General features: G+C 53.3%; 1 protein-coding gene across 6 annotated transcripts in view; it reads right to left on the bottom strand.

Annotated features, from left to right (window-relative positions):
- Nucleotides 1-9,629, bottom strand: part of CUNH21orf58 (chromosome unknown C21orf58 homolog) — a 13,057-nt gene extending 3,428 nt beyond the window's left edge. For 2 of the 6 annotated variants that reach the window (XM_017538482.2, XM_037741997.1), the window contains exons 1-5: nucleotides 8,763-9,404; nucleotides 8,021-8,081; nucleotides 6,295-6,368; nucleotides 5,520-5,684; nucleotides 2,438-2,549 (exon numbers count right to left, since the gene is read on the bottom strand). In XM_017538482.2, coding sequence (XP_017393971.1) covers nucleotides 2,438-2,549; nucleotides 5,520-5,684; nucleotides 6,295-6,368; nucleotides 8,021-8,081; nucleotides 8,763-8,822 — 472 coding nt within the window. In that variant the 5' untranslated portion in view covers nucleotides 8,823-9,404. Of the gene's footprint in view, nucleotides 1-2,437; nucleotides 2,550-5,519; nucleotides 5,685-6,294; nucleotides 6,369-8,020; nucleotides 8,082-8,762; nucleotides 9,408-9,462 lie in introns of those variants that run through there. The other 4 variants (XM_037741995.1, XM_017538481.2, XM_037741996.1 and 1 more) reach the window with 4 other exon arrangements.
- Nucleotides 9,630-11,038: the final 1,409 nt, after the last annotated feature.

Here is an 11,038-nt window from a genome sequence, read left to right as displayed (position 1 = left end):
GAAACTCCGTCTCAAAAAAAAAAAAAAAAAAAAAAAAATTTGCCAGGCGAGGTGGTGGGCACCTGTAATCCCAGCTACTTGGGAGGCCGAGGCAGGAGAACTGCTTGAACCCAAGCGGCGAAGGTTGCAATGAGCCAAGATGGCGCCTGTGTACTCCAGCCTGGGCAACAGAGGGAGACTCTGTCTCAAAAGAAAAGAGAAAAGGCAGGTGCAGTGGCTCAGACCCATAATCTCAGTACTTTGGGAGGCCCAGAAAGATTTCATTTTTTTACAGTCAAACAGTTGATCCAGTTGGAATTTGTTCTGGGATAAGGAATGGGGTAAGAAATTTAACTCTACTTTTTCTAAATAGCTAGCTACTTATTGAATATTTAATTTAGTTTTTTGTTTTTTGTTTTTTTTTGAGATGGAGTCTTGCTCTGTCACCCAGGCTTGAGTGCAGTGGTGCTATCTTGGCTCACTGCAACCTCCACCTCCTGGGTTCAAGTGATTCTCCTGCCTCAGCCTCCCAAGTAGCTGGGATTACAGGTGTGTAACACTGCATCCAGCCTTTTACCACTGATTTTATATACTTAAATATTTTTTTGTTTCTTTTTTGGAGAGATTGCATCTTGCGATGTTGCCCAGGCTGGTCTCAAGCTCCTATGCTTAACCGATCCTCCTGCTTCAGCCTCCCAAAGCCACTGGGCCAACCATTACTACTGATTTTAAATGCTGCCTTTTCTCTCATATGGCATACCATCATAGGCTGACCCAAGCACATACACGTGTGCGCGCGCGCGCACACACACACACACACACACACACACACACACACACACACAGCTACCTCAGTGTGCGTCTTAGAACCTGACAGACTATCACTAAAGTTCATCTGGAAAAATCAACAGCTAATAAGGAGAGACAGGACTACTACCCCTTGTGATAGCACAAGCTATGCTCTCTGCCACTCCAGGGACTCCTCAGACAGATCACAATAGGAATGGTATCCCCTTAGGAAGTCAGGATGGCTGAGCGGTCTAAGGCGCTGTGTTCAGGAACGGTATCCCCTGGATGTGGCTGTCCTGGGCCAGGCCTGGCTTGGATTGCAACATATGATAGAGCTACAGTAATTAACCAGGTCAGCACAGGGGCTAGGATAGGCAGGTCACTGGGACAGAATTGAGGACACCTGTCAGGTGATTCAGCCATTCTACACACAGATCTGCCCCTAGACTCCCAATTCATTGAGCAATGCAAATAAAAGCCGCAGTCAACCACCACTGCATCCTGTTAAAATGGACACAATGAGAAACACTGACCATACCACGTCGCCAAGGTTGTGGATAAGGAAAACTGGCAAACACTGCGAGTGAGAATGTAAAATGCTACAGACACTAGGAAGCAGTTTGGCAGTTTCTTTTTTTCTTTTCTTTTGAGGCAGTCTCACTCTGTTGCCCAGGCTGGAGTGCAATGGCGCGATCTCGGCTCACCACAACCTCTGCCTCTGGGGTTCAAGCGATTCTCCTGCCTCAGCCTCCCGAGTAGCTGGGGTTATAGGCATGTGCCACCATGCCCGGCTAATTTTTGTATTTTTAGTAGAGACGGGGTTTCTCCATGTTGGCCAGGCTAGTCTCGAACTCCTGACCTCAAGCGATCCACCCACCTCAGCCTCCCAAAATGCTGGGATTACAGGCATGAGCCACTGCGCTTGGCCCTAAGCCATTTTAAAAGCAGCAGCTTAATTATGGTTTTTCAATGGATGTTAATTGGATGAGTTGGAATTGGAGCCCAGTTATTTCACTTCCTAGTCCAGTTATCGCTTTTGTACCACTTGTTTCCTTCCCTATGAGATATCATTTATATAAGGATATCTTTTTTTTTTTTTTTTTTTTTTTAAAGAGGGGGTTTCACCATCATGGCCAGGGTGGTCTTGAACTCCTGACCTCAGGTGATCCACCCACCTCAGCCTCCCAAAGTGCTAGAATTACAGGCATGAGTCACCGTGCCCGGCATAAGGAATTCTTTTTTGTTTTGAGACAAAGTTTCACTCTTGTTACCCAGGCTGGAGTGCAATGGTGTGATCTCAGCTCACCGCAACCTCCGCCTCCTGGGTTCAGGCAATTCTTCTGCCTCAGCCTCCTGAGTAGCTGGGATTACAGGCACGCGCCACCATGCCCAGCTAATATTTTGTATTTTTAGTAGAGACGGAGTTTCACCATGTTGACCAGGATGGTATCGATCTCTTGACCTTGTGATCCACCCGCCTCGGCCTCCCAAAGTGCTGGGATTACAGGCTTGAGCCACCACACCAGCCATAAGGATTTCTTAAAGTTAAAATTATGTTCATGTTGAGCAGCCAAAAGCTGATGCTAAGTGACTGTCCTGCTTCCAGAAATATTTTCCCTTTCAGTAGATAGTTTCATCAACCACAACAATATGAATATGGAACACTTACCTTCCTTAATACTTCCTGACCTTTGAGTAGGGAAGGCCTGGGGAGGAGGAATCTGTGCTATGAGCGGCTGCTGAGGTAGCTGCTGAATGATGGTGGCAGGTGGCTGGGGGACCTAGGAACAGCCAGGTGATTAGCTGCATGTGTCCTTGAAGAAAGTGTCTGCAGTATCTACTACCTATCAACCACCCACCCATCCAGCCAGCCAACCAGCCATCCACCCACCCATCATTCATGCAACCAACCATCCCCTCACCCATCAACCCATCCACCCACCCATCCATCCATTCATCCATCCAAGGAGAACTTTAAATGATTAACCCCAGACACTGAATAGATAGTTGAATGGAAAGGTATTTCAATCTAGATATCACTCAGGACGTATTTTTAATGTTTCCCACATTTCCTGTCTTTAGCAGGGTGGGCTGAGGTCTGGTTCCACTAATTCTGCTTTAATAGGAGCATCCGACACTTGGTATGGTCAGTCATTTTAATCGTAGCCATTTTCATGGGGATGCAGGGGTGGCTCGCTGTGGCTCTTATTTGTATTTCCCTAATGGTGGGTGGTGTTGGGCATCTGCGGCCGACCTGTGTGTAAGATGGCCACATCCCAGCAGGTGTTCTCAATTGTGTCCCAGTGACCTCTCTGTCCCAGCCCCCATGACAACTTGGTTAATTACTGTACTCCATCATACACTGTAGAACATATCATGAAAATAAACCTTGGTTTCTTTTCTGAGTAAAAATACAGCCATTTGCGCGTGAAAGGCCTTCTGTTTCATCTTCTAGCTGTGTGAGGCTGCGCGGCTACCCCTTGTTCCTCAGCTCACAGAAAGGACGGCAGAGACCAGGAGCTGGCAAACTTTTGTCAAGGGCTAGATGGTAAACGGCTTCCACTGAGGACACACTGTTAGCTACAGCTCTTGAGTTGGCCATTGCAATATGAAAGCAGCTACAATGTGGAAACAAATGCGCCTGGCCCAATAAAACTTTATTTATGAACACTAAAATCTGCATTTCTTTTTTTCTTGAGAGGGAGTCTTGCTCTGTCACCAGGCTGGAGTGCAGTGGCACAATCTCGGCTCACTGCAACCTCCTCCTCCTGGGTTCAAGCGATTCTTCTGCCTCAGCCTCCCAAGTAGCTGGGACCACAGGCACGTGCCACCACGCCCGGCTAAATTTTTATATTTTTAGTAGAGACGAGTTTCACTGTGTTGGCCAGGATGGTCTCGATCTCTTGACCTCGTGATCTGTCTGCCTTGGCCTCCCAAAGTGCTGGGATTACAGGCGTGAGCCACAGCGCCCGGCCATCTGCATTTCATATAATTTTGAAGTGTTGCAAAGTATTATTATTTCATTGGGTTTTCCCCCAAACATTTAGAAATGTAAAACCATGCTTGGCTGGCAGTTTGCGCGAGAACAGGAGGCAGGCCAGCTCTGGTCTGAAGCTGTGGTTTGCATGGACCCATAAGGCTTTATTACAGCAGCCATGCCTGTCCTGGCTGACAGGACCTTCTACCACAGGGGCTCTGAGTCCAGCTGCCAGGAAGCTCATCTCAGTGAGGAGCCCCTGCTCACCCGCCTGGTGTCACTGGGGCTGCAAGCATAACTGCAGGCATAACTGGTCCTGATGAACACATGTTAAGTGTAGACGTATTTGGGATGAGGAAAATGGGGGGTCCAGGCCAATGACCCCCCCAAACTCCCTTCTGTCCCGGGAGGAGGTTCCTGGTGCTGGAAGACAGGAAGGCACAGGCTGGGAATACCCAGAACCCAGTGAAGGCCGCCCATCTGCAGAGGAAGGGTCTGGGGCAGGTCCCTCAGAGGCTGCCCTTCCCTCTGTTCCCTCCGCCACGTGCTGCTGCCGGGGGCCCTCCCAAAGGGCAAAAGCCTTCCAGGTCATAGACCCTGCTGACCAGCCCAGGAACTCCCACCTCAGCCTCTTCTCTACCACCCTCCCTGCACCCCAGTCACACAAATCCCACCAAAGCCTTGGCCTCCGGGCCCCCAGCTTCCATTTCACCTCTGGGTGCCTGGTTTCCCTCTGAGCCATGTCTTGCTTCAGAAAGTCAGAGCTGTTTTCTGCTGCTTGCAACCCAGAAGGCTGAAGAGCTGTAGGATGCTCTCAGAAGTGGAGCACTATTTGCCTTGGACATTGTGCTCTTGTCATTGGGGCCTTAGGTGTCATCTGGTTGTGATAAAGTCTGGTTTTGTTTTTTTTTTTTTTTTGGAGATGCAACCTCCTCTTCCCAGGTTCAAGTGATTCTCCTGCCTCAGCCTCCCAAGTAGCTGGGACTACAGGTGTGTGCCACCACCCCCAGCTAATTTTTGTATTTTTAGTAGAGACAGGGTTTCACTATGTTGGCCAGGCTGGTCTCAAACTCCTGACCTCGGGTGATCTGCCTGCCTGGGCCTCCCAAAGTGTTGGGATTATAGGCATGAGCCACCGCACTGGGCAAGTAATAAAGATTTGGGGAGGTGACACACTTCCCCAAATTCAGGGCCCTCTGGCTGCTGAGCTCTCCTGATACTTCTACTCCTAATGTGACATTTAGGGCCGGGGCCAGGGTTTGGGAGACAGAGCTGAGCCCCAGCCTCCCTCTGTGATGAGGGATAAGCATTCCAGGGAGGCCCGAGGAACAGTGCCCAGGCAGGGAAATGCAGCAGCTGCTGGCCCCTTCAAGGGTGGGCCGTGGGAGGATGGGCTGACAAGGCAGCCTCACTGCCAGCACAATGTCTCCCACCTTCTGTAAAATCTTTTTTTTTTTTTTTTTTTTTTTGAGACAGAGTCTCCCACTGTCACCTGGGCTGGGCCTTGAGGGCTCATGCAATTCTTCTGCCTCAGCCTCCCGAGTAGCTGGGATTAGAGGCGTACACCACCACACCAGGCTAATTTTTTGTATTTTTAATAGAAACGGGTTTTACTATGTTGGCCAGACTGATCTCGAAGTCCTGACCTCATAACCCGCCCGCCTTGGCCTCCCGAAGTGCTGGGATTACAGGCATGAGCCACCGAGCCCAGCCTTCTGTAAATCTTAATTCAGCGCCCACCTCCCACTCTCAGGTGTGCTCCTCGCCCTCTCACCGTAGGCAGGACGATCCTTGGCAGGTCTGGGGTCAGTGGAGGTGGGGAGGCAGCAGGTGGGACACCTGTGGGGGTCAGTTCTGGGGGCAGGGCTGACCCCAGGGCTCCTCTGCTTGCCGCACTCCAGGCCTGCACCCGAGATAGCTCGTTCAGGAGGTGCTGTTCCTGCAAAGCCAATGCAGAGCTGCTGCACACCGGAGAAGGGGAGCCCAAACACCACAGAGGCACCCCCAGCCTTAGGCTCAGCCCAGCCTGGGCCAGGTACAGGCCCCTCTCTGGGCAGGCTGGCAGTGGCTGGAAGACCCTTCAAGGGGTATACGCATGAGGGTGGCACTCCTAACATCGACCAAATCATGTCAGCTTGTCTCCAGTTGTTTTCTTTTCCAAGCCAACAGGGTCTGTTCTCTCTTTGAAGTCAGTTTCAGGCCAACTGGCTGCAAAGATCTCCCCGCTAGAAAAGTGGCCCCACCTCCTGGGCATCTCTGCCACTCAGAGGCATCTTTGGTGAGTGCCATGAGAGCAAACCTCCCCACATCCTAAAATTCCAGGTCCTCCTGGAACTGGGCCCCTACTTGACATTTCCAGCCCTGATGGAAACTTGCACTCAGGCGGGTCTCTAAGCTAACAGTGGCCTTACTGGGGCCTGGCCCTGAGAGTCCGGAAAGGTCTTCCCCTCACCCCCGACCTGTGCCATAAGGCTGAGCAGCTGTCTCTGCCACAGTGAGCTCTGCCACAGTGAGCTCAGCCAGCTTCGCTCATCGGGAGCAGGACTTACCTGGAGTCTCTGCAGAAGCTCACTCCTTCTCTTCAGAGCAGTCTGCAGGGCGTCATCCGGCCGGTCCTCGTTTCCTGGAGGGAAACACCTGCTTGCTCATAGAGGAAAACGCAGAGGCTGTCACTGCAAGCACTCGGACAGCACTGCACCCGTGTGGAATGCCCCACCTCACCCACTCTCCTGGGATGGGGGCGGCCTGGGAGGCTCCTGGGCTCAGGTTATCCCAGAGAAAGAGGGACCCATGCTGGGTAAGGAGGGCAAGGGCAGCATCAGGGGAGGGGCAACCCAGGGAACTCAGTGTCGGAGTCTGGCCTATGGTCATCTCATTCCTGGAAGGGAGGCTGAAGTCACGCGGCCAGATTCCTCCTGAGTACCTTTTGTAGAGTCCCTGGGCTCCAGGAGGCCAAGGCTTCTACCGGGCTGCCTGCAGCCTCACCTTGGCCACCTGAAGGCGCCCTCTGACCCCAAGCAGTCCAGACTCTAGTCTGACCCCCAAGTGTCTGCAAGTCCCTCTAATCTGCCCCTCAGTCTGGGTAAGGTGACTCCTGCCTGTGATCTCAACACTGGAAGGTTGAGCTGGGAGGAATGATCTCAGGAGGTCGAGGGTGCAGTGAGTTATGATCATGCCACACCACACTCCAGCCTGGGCAGCAGACGAGACCAACCCTGTCTCAGGAAAAAAAAAAAGTCTGGCAGTGACTCACACCTGTAATCTCAGCACTTTGGGAGGCTGAGGTGAGTGGATCACTTCAGATCAGGAGTTTGAGTCCAGCCTGGCCAACATGGCAAAACCCTATCTCTACTAAAAATACAAAAGTTAGCTGGACATGGTGGTGCACACCTGTAATCCCAGCTACTCGGGAGGCTGAGGCAGGAAAATTGTTTGAACCTGAGAGGCAGAGGTTGCGGTGAGCTGAGATCACACCACTGTACTCCAGCCTGGGTGACAGAGCGTGTCTCCTTCTCAAAACAACAACAAAAAGAAGTCTATACTCCTTGGGGGAGGGTCTGCACTCAAGAGAAGGCTCCGGAAGGTGAGGGGCAGGGTTCTGGCTTCCTTTCCCTTCGGCACAGGGGTCCTGTCCCTCACCCAGCATCACACTGGAGAGGGGCTGCTGGAAACACCAGTCAGTCCTTGGGGCTCCCCAAACCCTCTGCCCCAGGCAGTGGTTGCCATTCTGTCACCTCTCACAGGCTGTGCAGACCTGGTTTGGGACTTTCTCTCTCTGTATTTGAGACTCTGAGCTCTGCCCCTGGCAGCTGCCCCCATAGCTCACAGGTTGCCCCATGTTCCAAAGAACAGGAAATGTTCCTTTGGCCTCCTCAGCTTCTCCCCAGAGGTCTCCAGGCAGCAGTGAGGACAGCAGCCCCTCCCCAACCAATGGTCAAGCTCAGCCTCTGGAACCACAGCATCTGGGTCTGACCCAGGTGTGACCACTTCCAGGCTGAGCACAGGCTGAGCGATCCCAGACAGTTCAGCCAACCTCTCTCTGCCTCCATTTTCTCATCTGCAAAATGGGAACGGTGAAGGTGCCCCTTTTGGGGTCTGCAGACTAAAGGTGATAAGGAATGGGGATGTCTTCAACTTGAATGTAAAGGAAATGAATTAAGGACGGTCTCGCTATACCAGGAGCGGGGGTGATTCCTGGAACTGCTGTCCCCACCTCCCTGGAGAGGCTACACTCGTGCCCGCCTGTGCTGGTTCCAAGCAGCCCGGTGCTCTCACCCGGCTCGAGGTGGAGGCCCTCAGGCCCCCCTTCCAGGTTCTCCCGTTCTTGCTCCAGCTTCTGTGAGGAAAAAGAGACCATGACAGGGACACTGGCTCCAGGCAAAGGCCCTGTGTGCTCCAGGAATGACTAAGAGGCTTTCTGAGTGAACAGAAAGTGTACGTCAGGAGTAACCCAGCCCGTCCAGGGCCAGAAGGTGGGAGGTGAGCCCCTCCAAGGATCTCCTCTGTGAGCCTGACCTCCAGCAAATGCTCCATCTGCAGGTCTAAGGATGGATGCTGTGAGTGGCCCCTTCAGGCAGATTTCTGAAGAGCAACCCCCGGAGACACCTGGTGAGCCCTCCAGGCTTCCCAGTCAGTGCATGCCCGGATCACCCCCACCTGGACCCCGAGCTGAGCAGCTAGCTGCTGGATGGCTGCAGTGGGCCAGGATGCAGGGTGCAGAGTGCAGGGCTGGCAAAAGGCAGGCAGCAGGTCCCTCAGGCAGCAGGAGGGTACAATGCAGGCAGGGGGTACAGAGGAGCCCCCGGCACCAAGGCCCCCTGGACCCTGTGTTCAGTGGCCCAGGAGGACAGGCAGGCAGATCATGGGCCACCCAGCCTGAGGATAGGTCCACTGCACCACCAGCCCTGGGCCCAGCCCTTGGGACCCTGCATTCTGCCCCTGCAGGGCTGTCTCGGGGTCCCTTCAATGCTGCAGCCTGGAGTTGTTAAAAACGGGAGCATCCCGGGCTCTGCCTTACCTGTCTCAAGAGCTTCAGCATCAGTCGGATCACTTGCTCTGCTGCTGATGAGTCCAGCATACTGGGAGCTACAGGAGATGACAGTAGTGGGCAGGGGAGGCCACAGCCCACCTCCCTCCCTGGTTCTGTTACTTGCAGGAGAGGACTGCTCGGCAAGAGCCCAAGCACCAGTGTCACCTGCAGGGCTGGCCTAACCTCCTGGAAACCAGCCCCAGGGGAGAGAAGAGCCACTCTCCCTGGACTGCAGCGCCCCACATGCCAGCGCAGGACGCCACATGGCAGTTGCCAGGCTGCCAGACGCAGGGAGGCCCCAGGTTGCCAGGTTTCCACTTTGCGTCCTTAGGCTGCTACCTGTAAACACTCATCCCCAGGTGTGGCCGGCTGGGCTTCATGGGAAGGCAAAAAAGTGGGCAGCAGCTGAGGCAGAGGGGCAGAGCTCCCAGACCTGGGGGAAGGGGACAGCCGTGACCCCCATGCACCACCAGCCTCAGGACCCAGCCCAGAAGAACCTGTGTTGGGGGAGAGCGCCCCATCTCTGTGCACTGCCTCCAGGACAGGGCGGCTCCTCCCCTCTTAGGGACCCTCAGAGCTAGGAGGGAGGGCAGTTCCTCAACTGGGAGGACAGGGTGGGGAGACTGCCTACCAAGTTGTTCAGGAAATTCCAGGTGCAAAAGTTGGGGGACAGAGAAGGGATCGTGACCTGCAGAGGGACTGAGCTTCAGCAGGACCAGGCAAGGAGCCAGGTGTGCAGAAAGCTTCACAGAGGGCAGACACAAGTCAGGAGCGTGGTCTGCACTTGGCTAAGCATTCAACTCCACATTGATGAGTTAGTCAATCCCACTATGCAAGCAGACGGACATCTGGGGGGTGTCAGCAGCAGGGGGCCAGACCTGTGGACCCGAGGGGCAGAGGTTAGTACCCTCCTCCGTGCAGCTGACCCAGAAACTTGCCTCGGTGGCCAAAATTGCCCTCAGTTTTGTAAATGGCCATGTCCATCAGTATCTATGCTTGTATGCCTGTCCTGTCTCCCAACCCACATCCAGGTGGGGAGCCTGGAGCTGGACCAGTGAGTGACAGGGTGAAGGCCAGCCAGCGCATAGGAGGTCATGCTCACAGAGGCAGCTCATGGAGGAGATCCTCAGAGGGGCTCACCTCGACCTGTTGGCCCTGGAGAGGCTAGGTTACCCTGTTATAGAGTTCTATTCACCTTACCCTGGAGGCCATCTAACCAGAAATGAAGGCAGCATGAAACCAGGCCTTACCCTCCCTCCATGCCTGAGGAGGCTGTGGGCTGGGGTCACATGCCCTGCTGGTGCCCACACATTTCCAGTTGGCAGTCAGGGGTCCTCAAGGGTGCTGCTGCACGTGAGCAGACTGGCCCCATGTTTAAGATCACGACTGTAATATCAGTGCTTTGGGAGGACAAGGCAAAAGGATCACTTAAGCCCACGAGTTCGAGACCAGCCTACACAACATAGCAAGACCCCCATCTCTACAAAAAATAATAAATAATAAAAAAAGAACCCAGCTCTTGTCCATGGTCATTAATGGTGACAGTCTGGGGAGACATTTACACAGCTCTGAGTGTATACAGAACAAAAACCAGGTTAATTTAGTTAAGTAACTGTATAGCGCACCCTTGATATAAGTGATCCCATCTGAGAAAAAGACTCCATCTTACTTTTTTTTTGAGATGGAGTTTCGCTCTTGGTGCCCAGGCTGGTGTGCAGTGGTGGTGCGATCTGAGCTCACTGCAACCTCTGCCTCCTGGGTTCAAGCAATTCTCCAGCCTCAGTCTCCCGAGTAGCTGGGACTACAGGCTTGCAGGACCATGCCCAGCTAATTTTTGTATTTTTGATAGAGACAGGGTTTCACCACATTGCCCAGGCTGGCCTTGAACTCCTGACCTCAAGTGATCCACCACCTCAGCCTCCCAAAGTGCTGGGATTACAGGCGTGAACCATTGCACCTGGCCGGATACCTTTTAAAATGTTAAGACAGGCCAGGTGTGGTGGCTCATGCCTGTAATCGCAGCACTTTGGGAGGCTGAGGCAGGCAGATCACTTGAGGTCAGGCATTCGAGACCAATTGGGCAATGTGGCAAAACCCCGGTCTCCACAAAATATACAAAATTTAGCCAGACGTGGTGGTGGGCGCCTGTAGTCCCAGCTACTTGGGAGGCTGAGGCAGGAGAATCGCTTGAACCCAAAAGGTGGAGGCTGCAGTTGAGTAGAGATTGCAGCACTGCACTGCAGCCTGGGCCACAGTGAGACTCT

Source organism: Cebus imitator, unplaced genomic scaffold, assembly GCF_001604975.1.
Source record: "Cebus imitator isolate Cc_AM_T3 unplaced genomic scaffold, Cebus_imitator-1.0 Scaffold112, whole genome shotgun sequence".
In the NCBI taxonomy this organism is placed as follows: Eukaryota; Metazoa; Chordata; class Mammalia; order Primates; family Cebidae; genus Cebus; species Cebus imitator.
The sequence above is the reverse complement of the archived record's forward strand: the minus strand, read 5'-3'. Positions and strand labels throughout refer to the sequence as shown.